The following is a 23,068-nucleotide window of genomic DNA, read 5'->3' on the forward strand; positions in this document are numbered from 1 at the left end:
CATTTACTCTTTTTCTCGAAAGATACCGAAACAAACTCAGCCCCGACCGCATTAATCGAAACAATTGGCTTTTTAAATTGTTTCAAAACAAGAGCAAAATTGTCAATTAATTAGATTCCTATTATTACAATTTCGTAGCTTTCAAAACATCTAAGATGTAACATGTTATTTTTAAGGCAATGTTCCTGATAATAAAATCGTAATGGTTACTGAAATTTCATTTTCTGAAAAAAATATGCTCGTCTTATTCTGTTTACGTAATTTGTCTAAAAGCGAGAAAGTGTTTTTTGAGTCATTACGTGTTGATTTTAAATACCCAATGAAAACAATGTTTTTATGAATGTTTTGTGTTAGTCCAAAAAAATCTCTGAAGTTTTCTAAACAGTTATCAATTAAAATATCAGATGCGTCAAAATGGATTATATTTTTTGGTGACTATAAAGCTAATGCCTGGTATGTAACTGGATCTTAGCTTTTTGGAACCTGATCTAAACTACATTTTATGATTGGATAATTTAGATATTTTACCAATGTAAAGTATTTAATATTAACCAATCATGATCCATCTAACTAACAACCCACTTATTTGTAAGTGCTGAAGTTACTTGTAATTTCAGCACCAGAGAGATTTGAATTTAACTTAGAAATTAGTTGGACTCTCCCGAGCACTTCAGCAGCCGCAATAAACCAGTATACCCTAGATCTATTGAGCCTAGCAGAGACTAGTTAAACAACCTGAGACTAGATAGTATAAGAGTAAGATTAGGATCGGTATTAGACTAAGAAGTTGCACGAATCTATCCGGCCGAAAATAAGATAGCGTGACGAGCAGACGGTGTACCCTATCCGAAATTACTCTATGAGTTAACCAACTCGGTCTTAACTCATCTGGTGCGACCATAAGTCTCGAACAAGACCTTAATAGCTTAGAATTAACCAAAATAGATTAGAAATTAGACAAAAACATTTACAAAATGTTATACGACAATAATTTAATCGAAATGTCTCTACGACTCAATAGATCAGAGCCAATATTCCGAACCATAACAGAACTACCCGGAATTGGAAGAAGACCTCGAACCAGAGACGACATACGACAAAGTAGAAACTTGCCATATAGCTATATGATAGTTAGGCAAAAACCAGAACAAACTTTTATATTTAGAATATTACTGGCAATGAATTTAGATTTTCATTTGCAAACATAAAACCTTGAAGTTAATCTTCAAAATCACTTCAGGCGCTAAACAAAATTATTAATATACAATAACGATTGATAAAAAGATCTAAGATCGTTTTCCTAAAACTCTGCAGTAATATACAAAATATGTTTGAAAAATATTTATTGAAAAATAAAAAATAAAAATTAGTAGCATGACAATAAATGGTTAGTAATCATAAATCATCCTGTTGTTCCAGCTCCATCACCTAAAACATAACAGCAATCATAAACCCACTAATATCATCAAAACACTAAATCTTTCCTTTACACACATTTAAAATTTTATTAAAACTTAAATTCACCTAATTTTAAAACCAGATCATCAAGGCTTATCCTTGGATCTTAAATCATTTTCTACTTAATTAAATTTCAAATTTGATCATCAAGGCTTATCCTTGGATCAAACAGAACAACTTTGTTCTCCCCCACCCACTTAATTAGTGTCTAACGACCTCAAACGTCGATTCACTACCCAACCCTTTCTAAAGACCTAAGACTAATAGAAATTTTTAAACAAAACTAATCATTCAAATTAGGATAAATAGTGAAGAACTTCGGTTATTCATCCTTCACTTGACCCCCCCTCTTACCAGACCCAGGATAAATCTTAGACTTAGTAAGTTTAAAATAGTATCTAACGAACTACTCGCGTTCTAATTATACCTGAACCTTGTGGATCGATTTACTATTCTCCAACCCTTGAACACAATCACTACCCCTAAGTAAGATTAAGTAAGTTAACACCTTAACTTATACTAGCCACGAGAAAGTAAAAAATCATTCTTCGGAATCGATATACTTTTCTCTCCAACCCTGAACAAACAGACCCAGGTTAAGCTAACCAAAAAATCGTAAGAACTAACAGTTTAAGAAAATAGAAACCATTTAACAACCCTTTGCATCCGTCATTCTAAACCTTATGTCATTTAAAAACCTAGGAAATAAACAAACAATCGTTTTACACAATTGTGAAATAGATAACAAAAAATACGACCTTGTAATCACACCTCATACACAAACAGTTGGATACATTCGAACAAAACGACAAACACTAAAAAGAAAAATAATAACGAAACAAAGACAAATAACACGAAAAAGATTTTCAAAAAATCGAAACGCATTTTCAGAATCAGAAACCAACAGTTTAGACGAACTTTATAAACTAAAAGAATCAATAGATAAAAATTGCCCAATTCACGATCAATTATATTTTTCTGACTCAGAAACAACTTCAAATTCATCAAAAAGAGGAAAAAGAAGAATAAAAAAGCAGTATAAACACAAACCAGTACATTTATACAATTGGAATCAACCAATTCGACACATTAATAATTACATATTAACAGTCATCGAACAAAAAAATGAGCTCAACGCACACCCCAGGTGAAGAAAGTCCAGATGATGATGATATTTTCCCCTTTATAGTAAATGCAACCACTGATAGAGGACAGCATATATTTTGCAAAAATTTACTATTAAATTTATTTGAACCCGGAATCAGTCCATGTAAAACAGAGTTCCCAGATGTAAAAATCAAAAGACAAATCATAGACCACTACTTAAAAGATATATGCAACATAACGCAACAGTATGGAATCTACTCCATAGAATTCACCTCACCAAACCATAATAATAGAAAATATACAATTCAAACAGACGATCTTGATTTAGAATTTTCAAAAGTTTTTTCAGAATATATAAAAAGCATCCAATATCATAACTCACAAAGAGCAAACTCCATATTCACCAATGAAGTTTTCGCAATAATATATAGTTATATTTCGATATTAGAAAACGAAATCCCAATAACAAATGTCTCACCGACAGAAACATCTAAACATTTAAGAGTACGACATGAAATCACACTACTCTCTAGTTATTTAAACATCATTAAAGAAAATTTCACGAAAGACGACGTTTCACAACATACAAAACACGATCTACAAAAAATTTTGGCATGGTTCATAATAGATTATTTCACACACAATATTGATTTAATTGCACAAGCAAGAAAAAATTTTAGACCCCAAAACTCGAACGATGATACCGCTATCACAGAACAATCAGATTATGTTTGGGACCCCGAATGGTCTCATCCCGCATTTATAAGCTTCCCACAAACAATCTCAAGTCAAGCAATAAATACAATATCTTACATAAGAGATTATGTAAAAGTAATACCATTAACCATTGATGCGACACCATTAAACTATAATACATTTTTACCCGATACACAAAATAATAGTTTAAACTCTACAGTTATACACAATGAAAACCTCAATGGAACTAGGAATCTTACTCAACAAGATATCCAGACACCATCACACTTCATAAATGAAGAAATTGTACACACAACAACTACACAACAAAGTATTTCACCAATACGCCCAAATTTAACAACACCAAGAAATACAAATCCTTCACAAACACAGGTAACCTTACAATCAACCGTTAAACCTTCGGTTGCCCCTAAATATTCACATATGGATTACCAAACATACAGACCCATGACAATACCATCAAAAACACGCAAAACATTCACTAGAAACAACTTTGCAGACCATAATTATAATTATACACATCCATCAAAAACATATAACCAACCACAAAGAAATTTTAACCAATATACAAGATCTCGAAATTGGGATAACCCAATGACCCAACCTAATTCAATAAATTTCCAAACAAATCCTCCACAGGATCACAGTGAAAATTACCCATTTTTTCAACAAAATAAAAATAAAAAACAGACATCTTATCAAATGGATTATTTATCCTCAGATGATGATTTCTTACAACCAGATATATTTGCACCAAATACTCAAGAATATCGTAGACAAGGAATACAGAGAACACGTACAAATCATAGAAATTTTTCTCCACAACCAATAGATGCACAACATCAACAACCAATTCAACAACAAAATCTAATTAATACACAATCTTTTCAACCAATTCAACAACAAAATCCAATGACTGCACACTCGTATCAAGCATCACAAATGCAAAATGAAATACCACTCCCATATTATCTCCAACAACATGAAATAACCAGAAACCAACTTTCAAATTTTTCTCAAATGCCAAATGCAGCAGAATCATTACAAATGACAATGAATCCATACCTTATGGGTGGATCATCAATAACATCAAACAAACCTTTAATGGTTTTCACAGGAACAGACCCTGAATACTCTGTAGAAGATTATTTAAATGCAGTAACAGCAAACCTGATTTTAAATATTGGACCTGAACCAATTAATACGCCACTACATCAAAACTGGATACATCGACGCACAGCGTTAATACAAACAACCTTAGATGGCGCAGCCCAAAAATGGTTTTCAGTACTACCTCTAGAAATAAAATCAAACTGGAAAAGGTTTACACAGGAATTTTCAAAAATGTTTGACTCCGAAAGAAACAAACAACAACAAAGAGTTTTATGTAATGAAATTCGCAGATTACCAAACGAAACCATCAAGCAAATAGCAGTACGAATCGAAACACTAGTTCGAAAAGCATATTCATTAAATACACACGACTACAAAAACACAAAGATGACAGAAATCTTAATGATGACCTTAACACCACAATTAAGGAAAATAGCAATAAAAAAGAGAGCATCCCATCCTTCTTCAATTCGAGAACCCGATTTAGATTTTCGAAAACTAGTAGACAAATTAGAACAAGCAGAAATTACGATGAAACTAGAAGAAACGGAAAATCTGAAATTACAATACGTTAATAGAATTGAAACGACTCCCACTAATATTAATAATATACAGGAATCAGAGACAGACCTCGTTGAAAAAATCACTGAAATACTCAATATTTACGAAAAGAACCCGAACTTTAAAGGCAAACCATCTTTCAAAAAATGGTGTAATTATTGCCGACGATACGGACATAGTATTTCCGAATGCAGACAAAAACAGCAAGACAATCAAAATAAACCTCAAAAATATAAGGAACCAAATAAATCATTCTATCAATACATGAAAAAAGATCAAAATCTACCGAACAAAACAGTTTACAGCAACAACAGTTCAGGAAAACCACTCCCGAACAATACAAATTATACAAGAAATCAATCACCATATAACTCAAGTTATAGAGGAAGATCACCAGAACGAAGAAACACGAATAATTCATCACAAAATCACTACAATAGACCAAATAGTCGAAATAACTACTCCAGATCAAATTCAAATACACAACGATTTGTTTCTAGATCTAATTCCCAATCAAGAAATAACTACTATCCAAACAACCAATCACGAAATTCATCATACAATAGGAATAGAAACTACTCCTATAATCGAAATAGAAGTTATTCAAACAACCGAAACCAGAATTACCCGAACAATCAATCAAGGAATAACTCATATAATAGATCGAACTATAACAGACCAAACAATAATTACCAAAACAGATCGCGAAATAATTCACAAAATCGACACTCAAGTTATAATAATCGTTATAGAAATTATTCCCAATCACCACACCGGAATAATAATAACTATAATAATTCTAATAATCGCCACAGAAGTAGTACACCTAAACATCAAAGACAAATCAATCAAGTACAGTCAAATCCAGAAACAACATCAGACCCTCCAGGTATTGATGACACAGTAACTGATACGTTACAACTCAATCAAATAAACTGTACATCATCAGATTCAGAAAGTGATACTGAAAACACTCTTTCTATCAATATGATAAAAGTCGAAAATGACTATGAATCTGTCATATATGAACAACCCTTTCCATCACACATATATGAAAATCAATCAGAATTTCTTCAAAATTATTACACTACACCCATAAATTCCACACCAACGACGCAAGAAACAAACGAGATTAACACTACAGATCAAACCAATAAAAATACCAAAACAAAATGCTTGAATACAAACCACATTTATCAAAATATACAAAAAGAACAACCCAAAGAAAAAATTTGGACAATACCATTTCTCTTAGAAAGCCCAAGAAACAAAGAATTTCAACCACCAGACCTTGAAATAGATTTTTTAATTGATTCAGGAGCAGAATCAAACATAATAAACATCCCCACATGGAATGAAATAAAAACTTTACACCCAAAGCTAACACCTCTTGAAACCTCCAGTAAGTTAGCAACAGCACAAGGATCAACATTGATAAACTACGGAAAAATCCAATTATTTCTCCTCCCCACCAGAACAATGGAACAAAGCAAAATTTTAAATAAGCCATTTAAACAAATATTCCATATCACTGACATTAAATATAATATCATTGGAATACCATTTATTTCGAAGTATATACCAACAATTAACATACTAAATAGTAAAATATTAATCAAAGATAAATATACAAAAACAAAAGAAACATCCTTAACATTTTTTCAAAGATTAAATAAACAACCACCATTCTTTTCAAAATTCTACCCGATATTTAACCAACAAAGAAAACACCTAAAACCACTATCAGGAAATATCTATAATTTTTCAATCAAACAAGTTCACCAATATGATAAAGAACAAAACAAACAAAAATTTTATATGTCAGATTTTGAATTCAAACCTATTCACAAATTTTTCAAAATCACAATCTCATCCATAAAATATTTGAAAAATTCGAATTCAGATATCATTTCCTTACATGTCTATAACAACACACCTTACCAAGTAACATTACCTTTAGGACTTTTAGGATATTGTGAAACCAACGCTACAATATCACCAATACACGAAAAAGCCTATCGCGTAAATAATATACTCCAATTACTAGATATTTGCCAATCTACAATTCTTAATGAAGAATTATCTATAAATAATATAATAAGTAACGAAAACAGAAATACGGATTATTTCACAAAAACTCCATATTTCAAACCTACATTCAACATAAGTAACTACACAGAGGACCAACAGAAATTTTTAACAATGTTTAATTTCCAACATTCACAAATAACACAAGACGAATTCGAAAAATTAGCCAAACAGCTAATTAAATATTCATCAGTCTATGCAACATCAAAATTCGATGTTGGAAAAATCAGTTCATCACTACATCTCCCGTTAAAACCAGACGCAGTTTTCAAAAAACAGAGAGCAAGTAAAGTACCAATTCACTTACATGATAAAGTGAACAGATTACTCGATATTTTAGAACAATACAACATTATATCACCAGTTAATAAAGAAGAACAACCAAAAGGCAACACATTTATCAACCCCGTTATCATTCTAGCTAAAGGAGAATCATTAAAAATCGTTCTCAATTCACTCATAGATGAATCAAAATGTAATTGGCCCATTGAACCAATACAAGTTATTTTAACAAAAATAAACGGCAAATACTTTACAACCGCCGATATGAATAGTGCATACAATCAAATGCCACTAGATGAACAATCACGACGTTTAACACAATTTGTTATCGGAAACCAACAATATGAATTCAACCGCTTATTCTATGGAATATCCATAGGACCAGCAGCATTTTCAGCTTTTATGAGCAAAATTTTTAGACCACTGATACTCAAGAAAAACGCAATCACCTATTTAGACGATGTTTTTATGCAATCACAAACAAAAGACGAAATGTTCAATGTTTTAGAAAAATATCACCAAATACTTCAGAACGAAAATCTGAAGGCCGCCCCCGATAAATCACACTTCTTTTTGACAAGAGTTAAATTCTTAGGACATAATATAGAAAGAAAAACAATCACTCCATTGAAATCACGCATTGACGCTATTCAAAAACTTCAACCACCAACAAATAAAAAGAAAATCCAAGAATTTCTTGGAATGTTAAACTTTTTAAGTAAATATGTTTATAAAATGCAATTATATCTACGACCATTTTATAACATCCTTAGACAACAAAATAATTTTGAATGGAACACAGAACATCAAACACGATTTGAAGAAGTAAAGAAACTTTTAACTGAACAAATTTCAAACACAATTCCAGATTCAAATCAACCATTTTATGCAATGTGCGATGCTTCGAACTTTGGCATCGGTGCAGCACTATTACAATCACATAATGGTACAAATAAAATGAACCTCATATCAGCAAATTCTCGATTATTCACTCAAGCAGAGCTACGACTCTCAACTCTAATGAGAGAATGTACAGCCATAATATATACACTGACAGAATATGAATTTCTGATACTTGGATCAAAACATCCAACAGTTCTATTCACAGACCATAAACCAATCATCTTTCTCTTTACACAAAAATCTAACCCAAACCACCGAGTTTACAGATTTCAACTAATTCTAATGAAATTTCCAAACTTACATATAGTTTGGACTGCAGGAAAAAATCTTGCATTACCAGACACCTTAAGTCGAAATACACCACCTGAATTACTTACACGAAAAACAACAGTTGAAATACCCAAAAACATAAAATTCTACCTTGCAGAAAACGAAACATCACCCCGATTGGAATGCAAATATGCAGTAAAAACTGATATTGAACAATCACAAATAAATAGTTTACAACATTTCCCACTTTATTTAGATTGTCAAAATAATCATTATGAAGTTGATTTACTTGGAACATCAACTTTTAAACCAATCCCATATTCTCAATGGATAAAAAATAACACCCAACAAAAACGAACAAAACAACACCCGCCTAAAAAAGACCATTTTCCACTAATTGAAAAAGAAGATTTAACTGATAAAATAAATTTATCAGGACCACAAACAAATGATTCAAAATACACAATAAATCAAGTTTTTGACCTCCATGACCCACTTGATACAATACCTTTATCTAAATTAGAAATCGAAAACATTTTTCTCCCCCCAACAGAAACAATTACAATTTCAACACTGAAACAATATCAAAACCTTGACCCAGTAATTCGACAACTGAAATCATGGCACAAATATAAAACTAAACCTATCAAAGCAGATTCAACCATTCTAGGAAACAAAACACTCCTCCGATACTTTCGCAAATTTAAAAACACAACCATTAACGAAAATACAGACCTTTTAGAGTATAACCTGAATGAATCTACAGTTCCATGTCTCCCTTTAAGTATGATTCTTATAGCTTTTAATATTTCACATACACAAAATATTAAAGGACACTCTGGATCAGAAAAAACATATTCAAATTTTATACAAAACTTTTATTTCCCAAATGCACCAATTTGGATAAAAGTACTATGCAATGACTGTATAGTATGTCAACTAAATAAACCTTACCCAAATCAAAAACAAATAGCACAAAAACAAGATTTTAAAGGACAAAGTTTGTACTTTAATCATCGTATCTCATTTGATACTAAAGGACCAATTTCACCCTCATCAGAAGGAAACTCCTACATTATGGTAATTGTTGACGCATTTACACATTATGTAGCACTTAACCCAGTACCACATTGTAACGCTTATTACGCTTACACAACACTCTATGAACACTGGATAGCAAAATTCGGACTACCAGAAATTTTAGTTACAGACAACGGTACAGAATTCATAAATAATGAAATTATCACACTATGTCATTTATATAACATTAAACACAAACCACGTACATCTCATGCACCTTGGACAAACGGCTTAGTCGAAGGTATGAACCGTTCATTACAAGAATATCTTAGATGTATCATCAACGGAAATGATACAAAATATACCGAATGGTCAGCAGATGTAAAATTATTTCCCTTAGCGTATAATTCACAAATTACGACAACTTTAGGAATGTCACCATACGAAATGGTTTTTAACCAAAAGCCACGCAAACCAATAATGTTTACAGCAAATTCTCATAAAAACGCACAAGGTTATTGTCAACCAAATAAAGACTCAATTTGTTATAATCTACCTTTACATACACACGATGAAGATCATTTTCATCACCCACAAATTCTTAAACTAGCCTCCGGTACACACACCGAATGGATTCTAAATAGAGATAAAAAACACAATGAAATTTATCAAAAAATAACAAAAAAGTTATTACAAAGACAAAACATTAATGAACAAATCAATTCACGTTTTACACCAGCCTCCGAATTAAAAATTGGAACATTTGTTTTAATACCTAATTTTAATACTCAAAAAGGAATTTCTAAAAAATTACAACCCCTTCGAAAAGGACCATACCAAATAATTGCAAAACCCACTGATGTCACATATAAAATTACCGACTCAAACAAAAAAGAAATCGTTCAACATCGAAACAACCTATTACCTTATTACCCAAAAGAATACGCACTCCGCGAATTAACTCAATTATATTCTTTCACAGGATTAAAAATCATTCAAAATGAACCACATCTGAAAAACACAGAACAAAATGATAACCCCACCGAAAATCAAAACACAAAACCAACCACCACCAAAAACAATACACAAAACCATAAAGAATCCCCAAAACAAAGAAAAAATAGAAAAATGACCGAACAAATAATACCCCAAGAACAAATCGACAAATCAGAAAATAGAAAAACAACAAGACTCCGAAATCAACCACGTAAAAACTATAAAATATTCATCCCCCAATCTAAAATTTTAAAGAAAGTGGAATTTCAAAAGTAATTTTAACATTATACTTCACTATCTTGAAACCTTCGAAACATTTTTCATTTACATTTTTCAAAATAACATGCTGACAAGTACGTAATAATTCTAGTTCAAAATAGACCAATAGGATTCATCCAATCCGTCACTTTCTCTAACTCAAACTAAGACCAATTAGACGAATCATATAGAACCCCAGGCACATCTATAACTATAACTTTACGACCTCCAGGTCAAAAATAAGCAAACCACTCCAACTTGACAACTAAAATAAATATCACCATAATACCGTACCCCTCCCTTATCTAATAACCCAAAGATCAACAATATTTCCCCAACTCAGACCACGAATACCCCCAAAGCAAATTTGTTAATTTAGCCTAAAGTAACAAAATGAACATTTTAATTAGCCTAAAGTATAAAAATCTCACCATACCCCGGATCATTTGACAAACAAAAATAAAGAAAAAGACGACCTCCCAGTCACCATGAAAATTGCCCCAAACAATTTTTTACAGAACTCAACCCACTTGTCAAAAAACTAATAAATAATCCGACCACACTAGAAAATCGCCTCAAACAGCAAAAAATATTCGACCAAGAGATCATTTCTTAAATGCTCTTCTCTCAATCAGTTACTCAAATACTCATAAATCTTAAACATTTTTTTACAATACTTGAAACCTTTATAATATTTCTTTTTGATATACTTGAATCTTTTCTAATAATCCTAATCATTTTTTGTAACATTTTTTTAATTTTCTACACTATACTCGAACTATTCCTCCAACTTTCCAAAACCCTTGATTACATCCACAGGTACGAGTCATATAACTTGTCTAAATGATACGAACAATTTTCAGTAGAACCGATATTTTTTTATTGTTTGTAATTTTCATAACATTTTTATCATCCCTCATTTTGACAATATGTAAATGTATAAAGAAAGCAATCTTCACATTTGCCCTAGCAACAATCCTTCTAATTCTTTTTTTGGAAGAATACTATAATAAACATAAACCTTCCCACTAAAGTAACAATTCAAAAATCCATCAAAAATTGCTACCCAACAGTCACAGAATCAGTCTTCACCGACATCATCCCAAGATAACCAAACACCACCTTCAACTACTCAAAATCCTCAAACATCTACACGAATTTCTTTTCAAGACAATCCATACACTTTTGAAGAACGACATGCTCGTTTATCAGAACCACTAGAACCAGTTCAACGACAAGCACCTTTAAGCGAACCAACATATAACCTATACCCAACACTACCACAAGAACTAAGTAGAATAAGAAATTCTAGTCAAAACCAAAATACAGTCGAAATAAATAGACAAATTATACATCCTCGACGAAACAGAAATCTTCAAACTCCCCGAGTTCATTTTGATATACCTCAATCCCCATCACAAAACACTCCAGAAAACCCCATTGGTATATTACCAGAAACCCCTACGCTTCTTTCACAACGTAGCACCTCAAGCCTACCATCAGATTACTTAGGTTCAACACCAACATCTGAGCAAATACGTGAAAATCCTTTCAACCCTACAAACCAAACATCACGATTTCCATATTGGACTACACATTCATTTACACAAGGTGAACCAAATTTAGTCAATGACCCCATAGATATTTCTACGGATACAACAACATCCTCATCACTACCAGAAACATTATCACTACCATCAACACCATCAATAAGCAAGATTTCACCACCACCTTTTAACTTAAATTTTCCAAATAATCTCGACGCCAGATATCGAGAACAATCATCAATAAATATTCCTTTAAGACTAGATTGGAATACATTTACAGCACCTCCACCACTATTTGGACAACATCAAGAAAGTAACCGCCTTCATAACTGGGCACTTAATAGATTACAATATCGCCAAGATATTCACAACGATATCCGTGATCACAATATTCAAATACTCCAACAAAACAGTTTACAATTAAAGTTTGAAATCACAGTTAAGTTAAATAATATTACCCAACATCCCTACCCATTAAATCCACCTAACATAACAGCTCAATCACTACCACCACCGTTTATAACTACTGAAGTAATATACAAATACGACAGATATACCAAAAACACAATTGGCTACATTACATTTTATAATCCATACTCAGGATTATCATACACATGTATATTCTAAAATTATTAATTTTTCTCCAACTCCTTTTTCTAGTAATCTCAAATCAAAACATAAACCCTTCTCCTCGTACAGGACCACAAGATTTATTAGTAACACATTACGATTGTGAAGAAAATGAACAAAAAACACTACATAAATATGCAATAAATCAAGTATCACAATGTGAAACAGAACCACAAGCTATAGAAACCACAGATGTAATAGCAACACTCTATTCAAAAGCCCGAGCAACAACAGTTACAGGTTATAAATTCACAGCAACATTTTCCGAAAAGAAAGTACATTGTTCACAAGTCTCGAACGGAAACAAAAACCGACTTGACCATGAATCATTCTATCAAAGTAATATAGAACGTCTTTTCCATCTCAATCCCGACGATTGTAAAAATGAATTACTTAGACTAAACATCACACAAAATAAAAACTCCCAAAGAAAGTTAGTTAATTTTCAAGTTTTTCCAGACTCTGTACATCAATCACAACTTGAAAGACACCAAGGACATATAAAACTAGACGAAAAATACCCGTATAACGGCGCACACGGACGATTAACCTATGACCTACACGATAAACATTGGATACCACACATTGGTATAAATGACCCATCAAACTGCAAAGCAGACACAAAAAATAAAGGATACCAAGAAATAATGTTTTTTGATTGGAAAATACAACTCGAAAAAATACAACTAACACGAGATTTATCAGATAATACAATGATCTATCAAGGAATCCGATTACCTTGTAAAAATGATCAAGGTTATTGCGACCCTACAACGAGAACACAAGCAACAATTGTTTGGTTCCCCGAAGATACATGTACAACATTTCAAGTAGCAAAAATACACGCTCGTATGATAAAATTTCACGAAAAATATTTTATACAATCAATTCCATATGAACAAGTCCATCCATCACGAAAACTAAGTTCTAATTTTAGAAACATAGACAATATAGAAAATAAATTGACACGTTTTCAAATATATCAAGAAACAGAACTTGCATGTAAATACAGGAATCCACTTCACAGAACACAATACTCTGAAATATTAGTTGAATACGAAAAAGGATTCGACATGACCACTGGAAAAGTAAAAATCGACCCATATGCCACAGGTCATCCTCCAAACGAAGGAACATCCTATATACCAGTTAATTTTGAAAAAAGCAACGGACAACCTGGTGGACATCTAAAACCCCATGACACCAGAAGCACACGCTTACAAGAATTATCACTAATGAATACTACATATTTCGGTAATATCCACTATGATATTCATTTAGATATGAAACTAGATTATACAATTAGCCGAATTTTTCAAGAAATGTCACTCTCCGAATTAGAAACACTACACCAACTATGCGAATTAGAACGAACACAAATATTACAATCACTTGCACTAGCAGTATTAAAAATACCCTATGCAGGATACTTATTATCTGGAAATAGATCAAATTTTTTAGACTATGAAGGAAACATCTTATGGTTTTATACTTGTACTAAAAAAGTATCACCACTATACGTTTTTGAAGATAAACGATGTTATAAAAGAATCCCTATCTTTTATAAGAATAAAGTACATTTCGTGGATACACTTTCACGAAGAACCTATTTCTGGGATACCGCAGTCCCATGTGGATCAGAAAACAGCCACAATGTAGTACAACTAAACCCTGATGAAAATAAATATTATCTTCTCACTCCATATCCCACATTAATGCAATCACTCAAAAAATTTTCACCAGAAAGCATTCGCGCTATTGCTCGAAACCCAAATATAGACTTACAATCAATAGGAATCTATTCAAAATCAGATATTCAACATCACATTAGAACACAACAATTCCAAGAATTATTAACACAAATGGACACTATACAAAGACAATCAATAGACCAAAATTTACGCAAACTTGCAGAAACCGCAGGATTTGCCGATATCTACACGCAAGACTACAGCGGATATTTTAAAGACATTAAAGATTATATATATCTAAACGGTGAAAAATACCGTCCCCAAGATATATCACCAATTAACATTTTTAGCTTTGTTACACTCAAAAATGAGATCCTCGATTTTCTAGGATGGCCCTACTACATCTTAGAAAAATTGACTATTTTATACGCAATGTTTAACTTTATTGGATTTCTTTTCTCACTTTTAAAAGGAATCTACAACACATGTGCTATACACACACAAGTAAACAGACAAGCAAGCGTAGCACGCATACTCTTTGCAGGATTTTTTGGAATCTTTTCTACATCTATAAACAAAATTCTTTTAGACGCACAAATAAAAGAATATAACACAAAAATAGCAACACGACAAAATACATACGACGAAGAACATAACAATGTAGACATAACGCCAACGGCACCACAATTACCACCCCTACCAAATAACCATCCACTATCCCTAGTCCCACGAAATTTTCGAAATTTAGCCATCACACATAATCCAAATTTTCGACTCACCACATCACAAAGTCCCATCCAACATATAATGACACACCAGTCACAAGATGATAATACTTATGAACAAATTATTGAACAACCCCATACCACCGCTTTTCAGTCTCAAAATAATCATTTTTTTAGCCCACGATGAGCCGCCAACTTGGATCACTACACCGATCAAATTCCCACCCAACCAATCTTACCTCTCCAATCCCAATAATACCACTTTTTGCTTTTCCGCCACCCGATTTTTCACCTAGTAATGTAACATCAGGCATGAATTCCGACACTAATTCACACATCTCAGTTTTATATTCCATCTCACAACTCAATAACCCGAATATTGAAACCCCCGATGAATTTGCCGACTCAGAACCATCCCCATCCAATAATTTTCATAACTCTTCTAATTTTTCTCAACCCCCTTTTCAACCCATATTATCCAATAACCCTGACCCAATCACTCCCACACCCTCTTATGCTTCCCAAGTTACCCCAACCTACTCCTCATACCATTCTGACCAATCATCTCATTCTCCAGACACCCCCCGAATCTCCCCAGAGCTAGATAATTTTATTACCCTTCAACAACAACCCTGCCACCTTAATACTCCAACCATAAACCAAATCTCCTCCACAATAAATTCATCCAACCCCCCTACCCCTACACCCTCTTCAAATTATACTGAATCATTAGCACCATCATCCACATCAACTGAATCTTCACTCAACACTAATAGAGCTTACCGCACTTTTAAAAGAAAGTTCCCCAACCATCCTTTCCCAGCAAAACCAGGAACAGCCCGTGAATACATCAACCACCCCAAGCATACTAACACAAAAGAATTTTTAGCCATCACCTTACCCTCATTCCCACAATACACCTTAAACACCCCCCACGACACTAACGAAACACGCAACTTTGTAGATGAATACGTTTTAATGCCCACTCTCTCTTGGACCTCATATTATCATTTTACTAACCCTCTTTGCTTACCTTTATCTAACACTCACATCGATATAGAGCGAAATACGGACATGCTATATCGACTCACTACACCACTAACCGCTAGACAATTTACTTACGTTGGATATAAAAAATCACTAAAAACACACACTGCACCTAGAGCTAACGAATATACACTCGAATACTATGATCACAACATCATCAGAGCTAACCAAGATCAATTCTTAGACGACGATCGCTTCGCTAATCCACAAATTACCGAGAAATTTTTCATCAAGACACCATATATATTTACACTAAACATCTTCGACCGAAAGTTTGATCACATTATTTCAGAAGCACTAACAGACACACAAGCATACGAAAGTTTTAAAGAACGCTTCCAAATATTTTCACTAACCTTTCATTTCCTTGCACCACACGAAAGAGATTTACACTGCTCACACGATATTATGTTGCGCACTAAACAAACCCACACATATAGTTATTATCGCTTCATCCAAAATCACTTTGACCTACACACACCCTCTAGACAACCACACCATCGTTTTCAATTCATTAATTCCAAATACACTTCACCATTTTTCCTAAATTTCACATATTGTATTAAAGACACTAACCTCCATGGTATTCTTCGTAATTATGACCCCATAACCCAAATGTACATCTTCTGTCCCATCACCAAGACCTTCAACGCCGAAGAATCCCGACCCTTCCTTATCCCGCACGAGTTTGTACAACCTATAGAAATCCCAATTTTAGAATTCATCCACAACACTAAATTCAATCACAAATTATATAATCTAATCCAAAACACACCTTATGAGTTTGCAGTTGGCACTGAAGAACTAACCACTATTAAGGCACTTCAATTGCTTTGGCCACTGCTTCAGACTAAAAATATCATCCGCATCTTAGCTAAACTACTAACAACTTCAGAACTAATTCACGACATCTTCCCCCACGGTTTTTTCCCCGACGACTAACAGGTAAGTATGAATTAAATGAATATTACTAACTAATTAAAATATTAAAAAACTCACCATACTTTATCCATGTTTTCTTTAGATTTTTAGCCTTCATCCGACAATCACCTACAAAGACCACAAAAGACAAATAAAAATCGCAAATTTCATCAAACAGATTTCAAAAATTCTATTAATCTCTTACACTTATAAATTTATAAATTTAATACCAATGCAATAAATTCATTTCTAAAATTTTCCCCACAAGCAGTAAATCTAATTATGATGAAAATTTGTAACTTAAAATTCCCCCATAACTAGCAGTAAATTTCCAAATTCTATGCAGTAAATTAATAAAATGCAATTGCAGTACTAACCTTTTGATATTTTCATTCATTCGCACAGAAATTCTATCCACACTCGCACAGCTCGCCCACGAAGAATTGTTTAAAATAATGAATTTCAGTTTCAAGTTTTCACACTCAACAACTCTAACATATAATAACATGTTTCAAACTTTCCTTTAACCCGGTTGGAAAGGAATCATATATTAAACAAAACTAACCAACGCAGCTTACTAAATACCACAAATCATAGAATAACAGCATGACTAAGAAAAGGAAACCAACGGTACCCAAACCGGATTAACCCAGTTTAAAACTGGATAATTTATTCTTTTGAAGACTATTATAAAGTCTAAGAAAGAAATAATAAAACACAAAAAAGTCGAAAGACAAACCCATACCACGAACAATTTACTTTTTGGAAAAAGGACATAACCAACAAGACATAAGAAAAACCACAACAAACCCAACATAAAACGTTGTCACATAACAGGACCCCTCACAAAAACCGCATGAAATCATACTCCCATTCCTGGCCTAACCCACCAGGAAGGACGTCCTGAGCATGCTCTATAGCCGGCCTAACCCACCGCGCTACATCCACGCTTTGTGACCACACCTCTATTTTTAATAAGAGCTACTCAAGTGTGAGTAACTCTTCAAAATAACCGAACTAAAACAAAAAGCTTTTGTGAAAACAACTAACTAAAATCATAATTAAAAAATATTAAACTAATAAATGTTTTATAAAATGTAAATTACATTATGCAATACATAGATCAGAATACAACACCAAGGACGAACATCTAAAGATCCCACTACACTCGAGAGAGAATGACCAACCACAATCGATATGCCACTCACAATCACAACTCAAAGGATTTAGAGTACGACTTGACTTCGCAGAAAAGGACTTCATTGAACTAGACCAATGACCACCTCGATGTTCAAGTATACGTACAGATCCGAGTAACCAGGCATCCCCTCCACGCACAATCTCCACGCAGAACAGAAAAACCTGACATAGCAAACCATTCTGAAATCAGATTTGAGTTTGTTGCAAAGACTTAGTCGTTGTCACTAGAAGACACAACGTCTTATGTCTCTAACTCCAGCTTCCTGGAACTTCTTTAACAAAAATGAAACAGAAGAAATAAGATGTTCGCCAAACACCAACTTCCATCATCCATCCTTCGAATTGCAGAAGAACTATTCTAAAAAACTCTGTAAAACCCGGATGGGTGGAACCTGATCTAAACTACATTTTATGATTGGATAATTTAGATATTTTACCAATGTAAAGTATTTAATATTAACCAATCATGATCCATCTAACTAACAACCCACTTATTTGTAAGTGCTGAAGTTACTTCTAATTTCAGCACCAGAGAGATTTGAATTTAACTTAGAAATTAGTTGGACTCTCCCGAGCACTTCAGCAGCCGCAATAAACCAGTATACCCTAGATCTATTGAGCCTAGCAGAGACTAGTTAAACAACCTGAGACTAGATAGTATAAGAGTAAGATTAGGATCGGTATTAGACTAAGAAGTTGCACGAATCTATCCGGCCGAAAATAAGATAGCGTGACGAGCAGACGGTGTACCCTATCCGAAATTACTCTATGAGTTAACCAACTCGGTCTTAACTCATTTTGGAAGACTTTTCTTCGAATTCAACTCTGTCAGTAGCAAACTGGAGTATGCCTACTCGACTAAATCATCTTAAGGTAACCCTTAGTGGTCCTTGTTTTATGTCTGATAACCATATTAACCACTGTTAAACATCTTTCACAATTTTGGCACATATCATTTGATTGTTGTTTATAATTCATATCTTGATTTCAATAATCAAAAACTAATTAAAACCACCGTTCGTTGCACTAAAGCACTAAACGGCTCTTGGATGGGATATTTTGTTTGGACATATTTCGTTTCGACCTGACTAAAGTTTTGGGATGCGAAAATGGTTAATATTTGCCGACGTTGTTGAATCATGTTTAAATCAAGGCGCTCCCACAAAAATCAAAACAAAAATTGCTTCAACGAAAAACACAAAATCATGGTTGACTAAAGAAATTAAGCAACTGAATTTAAAGGAACATACTCTATTTAATGAGTGAAAGAAGACAAAACTGAGGGAAGCATTCAAAACTTTAAAATTATTTAAAATTTTGTAAAAAAGAACTTGAAAAAGTTCATAAATCTCACAATAAAGCAAGCAAACTGGCCTTAAACCACTGAAATCTGCAAATCTGCATCTTTCAGTTATTGTGAAATTTTTCAATTTCTCCTTTACAAGATTTTAAAAATTTAATTATTTTTTATCAGTTGTCTGACTTCCAAAGAAAAAGTGAAATATATAATCAATTCAAATGAAAATAACATAACAACGCGAGAAACTGAAATACAAACAATTCAACAAAAAGAGACAAAATGACAGATGGAAAAAAGTGCAGATACAAATTCTTTGTCGGATCGAAAGCATTACGTAGAGTTTGACGATGAAAAAACTTGCTGGGCTACTGTAAATCCTGGGGTAGCGCAATTAACAAGGCTCGGTATGATAGTTATTATTTTATCATGTTCAAAACGTTTATTTGACGATGGTACATATTCATTTTTGCGTAGATTTGCCTGTTTTCAATTTAGCACTCTGAAAACTTTAGAATTTTTCGGTTCTAAGTTTTTCGACAAACAAACTATCAGCACAGTATCATGGAATTATGTTTAACAAAACTTTATGAGTTCATTAAAAGTCTTTGCCGAATGGGTTCAAAATTAATTCAATACACATCTTACGGCATGAAATTGCTCATTGCTCAGAATGCAAATTTTCGTTAACCTGAGGCTTATTTTAGCAAATTCACATGTTTGTCAAAAAAGTGACCTTTTTCTGATTTCAACTTATGTTCCGACCATCGAAAATGGGGAGGAACTTTGTATTCGGATGTGTTTTTGTTTTTTTTTCTTTTTGTTTTCGACGCAAAATCAGGTTTTCGACGCAAAATAATCATCGGACTGGGTTGAGTGATATATCATAATAAAGCTCGTTCAGTCGTGATTTGAACCACATTAAAAAAAATCTCAACGTTTTATTCTAGTGTCGAGAAAAACCGTTTTGAAGTTTTTGATTTTTGTCTTAATTCGGGCGAATAAAGCAAGCAAGCAGCCCTTCAACCACTAAAATCTTAAAACTTAACTTAAGGCAAGCAAAATGAAATTTTGGAGTTTTTAGCTTAATTTTGGTCACCAAAAACTTCGAAATAATAAAAATTTTCTTCAAAAAATTTTGAACAAAAAATTTTTTTCTAATAATTTTTTTTTAGTTTTTCTGGTCATTTTCTACAAAAATTTTTGTCAATTTTGCTTAGATTACTATGACTGTCAAATATGCCTAAATTATATTGTTACTTCAGATCCTTTTATCGCACCAAGCAGAAAAAACTACACTAATTTGACAAAAAAAATCTAAACCGTAGCTTTCTAAAGACTATGGTCGGACCATTCTGTGCTACTTGCACAGTAACCGGATGTCCTTGTTGACTATATGGGCTTTCAACATGTCACATTATTCCTTTTTGCTTCAGAACTTTTACTAAAACACAGGCAATTTAAAAAGCTCTAAAATGATTTGATGGTTATTAGAGAGTACTTTGTCCTTATGGAATCAAGCTAACGACTAGACGCAAATTGATATGTCATGGATAAAGCGCGTAGGCATGTTTTTTTTGAAAGTTTCGCAAACTTTTGAAACAAAAACTATACTAGTGACGTGAAGGACCGCAGGAGATTTCAAAGATTTGCTTATTTCGACTGTTATTGGCAGGGCAAGATTATTGCTATATGTTGAAAGTTGAAAAAATTCTTGGTTCGAATTTTCAAGAGAGAACAGAAAACGAGTACAGAAAGGAAAGTTTAACAAACGATTTTTTGCCGAAGTTATTGAGTATAAAAACTGATGAAAAACAATGCCTCTTTTGTTCATGAAATTTAAAAAAAACATGTTGCGATTCAATAAAACGAATGGAATGAATGCTTTGTGTTTCATGGACAATTTTTCCCTAAGGAAATTCTGGTTGAACATAGAGTTGATTCGAATTTGAAAATAGAGTTGATACGAGCATTTTTTTCTCTGCTGTCCATTATTTAGCAAAGCTAAGTTTTTTCTAAAAACTGAATTTGTTTGACTTACGTTTTCTGCCGTTAGTGACAATTCGTTCTGGGATTTCATTTTTTTCATATTCTGACTCCACATATGGTTCGAATCTCGGCTGTTTCTGACGTAGTGACTTTTCAACTGACTTTGACCTGTCATCAAATTGCTCTCAGCTAAGACTGTACTTGCTTCTTCGTCTAAGCCTTGTTTGTTTTCAGGTTCAGTTTTGGGTTGTTTTGAAATTGTCTCCAATGATCTCGATCTTTGATAATTCTCCTTGTTCTGCTGATGCACTTTTCGAATTCTGCCCAAAGCTGCGAAACCGTCTTTTGTCGGATTGGATGGCTGCGAGCTATTAATTGTGTTCAACTTTTTCAAAGGAATTGACACGTTTTTCTTTCCTGGAATATATTTTGTTTCCGCTAATTTTTCGTCAATTTCATTCAAATTATCTGCTGTCATGTGTGATATTACTCTTTTTTCTTCGCTGGTAGATTTGTAATTTTCTGTTTTATTGTTTTTTAATACGACTTGGTGTTTGTTTTCAGGAGGTTTGGTGTTCTTTGACAAATAAAAATTTGGCCGGTGTGCCTGACTATTTTGCAAGGACCGACTCATTGTTATAAATTGAATAACTTAACCAGTTTGTTTTTAATAACCAATTTTACGAAATAAGTAATTGTAATTTTTTATGATCAAATAAGTCGTTAACTTGAATGCCCATTCAGAAGGGTCTCGAAAGGGTGAAAAAGATTCATGAAATTAAAGATCAAAACTGGACTTTCAAATAAAAAATGTGAAAGTTAAAATTTATTAAACTGATCAAATTGTAAATTTTATATTTCACATATATAAGAAAAAGAAAATCAGAGCATATTAAAGTATATAGCTAGTTGAGAACCATAATTATGATATTGAAGATATGCTGATTTGACAAAAGTAAAATCTAGCATGACAAAATCAAAAGCGACTTAGCTTTCACGGTTCTTAAGTAGAGCTAAGTGAAGTCATCATGAAAAAACTCTTTGTAAATCTGCATAGATGGCGAGAATCATTATCAAAATTAAGCAATCTTGATTTGACGTTATGTTTTGTTTTAAAAATGACTCAAGTTTTCGCAGCTCTCTACCTGTGCGCTGAGTGTGATTGACGTAATCTCTCATCAGTTTAGAATCAAAACTGAAGTTACATCCAAAGAATATAACATCCATAATACTTGAAAATATTAGTTG

General features: G+C 33.0%; 1 protein-coding gene across 1 annotated transcript in view; it reads right to left on the reverse strand.

Moving 5' to 3' along the window:
* The window catches only part of LOC134844327 (uncharacterized), a 46,226-nt gene extending 23,479 nt beyond the window's left edge, over positions 1 to 22,747 (reverse strand). Inside the window, exon 1 of the mRNA XM_063860960.1 lies at positions 21,873 to 22,747. Within this exon, the coding sequence (XP_063717030.1) occupies positions 21,873 to 22,454 (582 nt within the window). The 5' untranslated portion in view covers positions 22,455 to 22,747. The remainder of the gene's footprint in view (positions 1 to 21,872) is intronic.
* Between the last annotated feature and the right edge of the window lie 321 nt (positions 22,748 to 23,068).

The sequence above is a fragment of the Symsagittifera roscoffensis genome, chromosome 4 (assembly GCF_963678635.1).
Source record: "Symsagittifera roscoffensis chromosome 4, txSymRosc1.1, whole genome shotgun sequence".
NCBI lineage: Eukaryota > Metazoa > Xenacoelomorpha > Acoela > Convolutidae > Symsagittifera > Symsagittifera roscoffensis.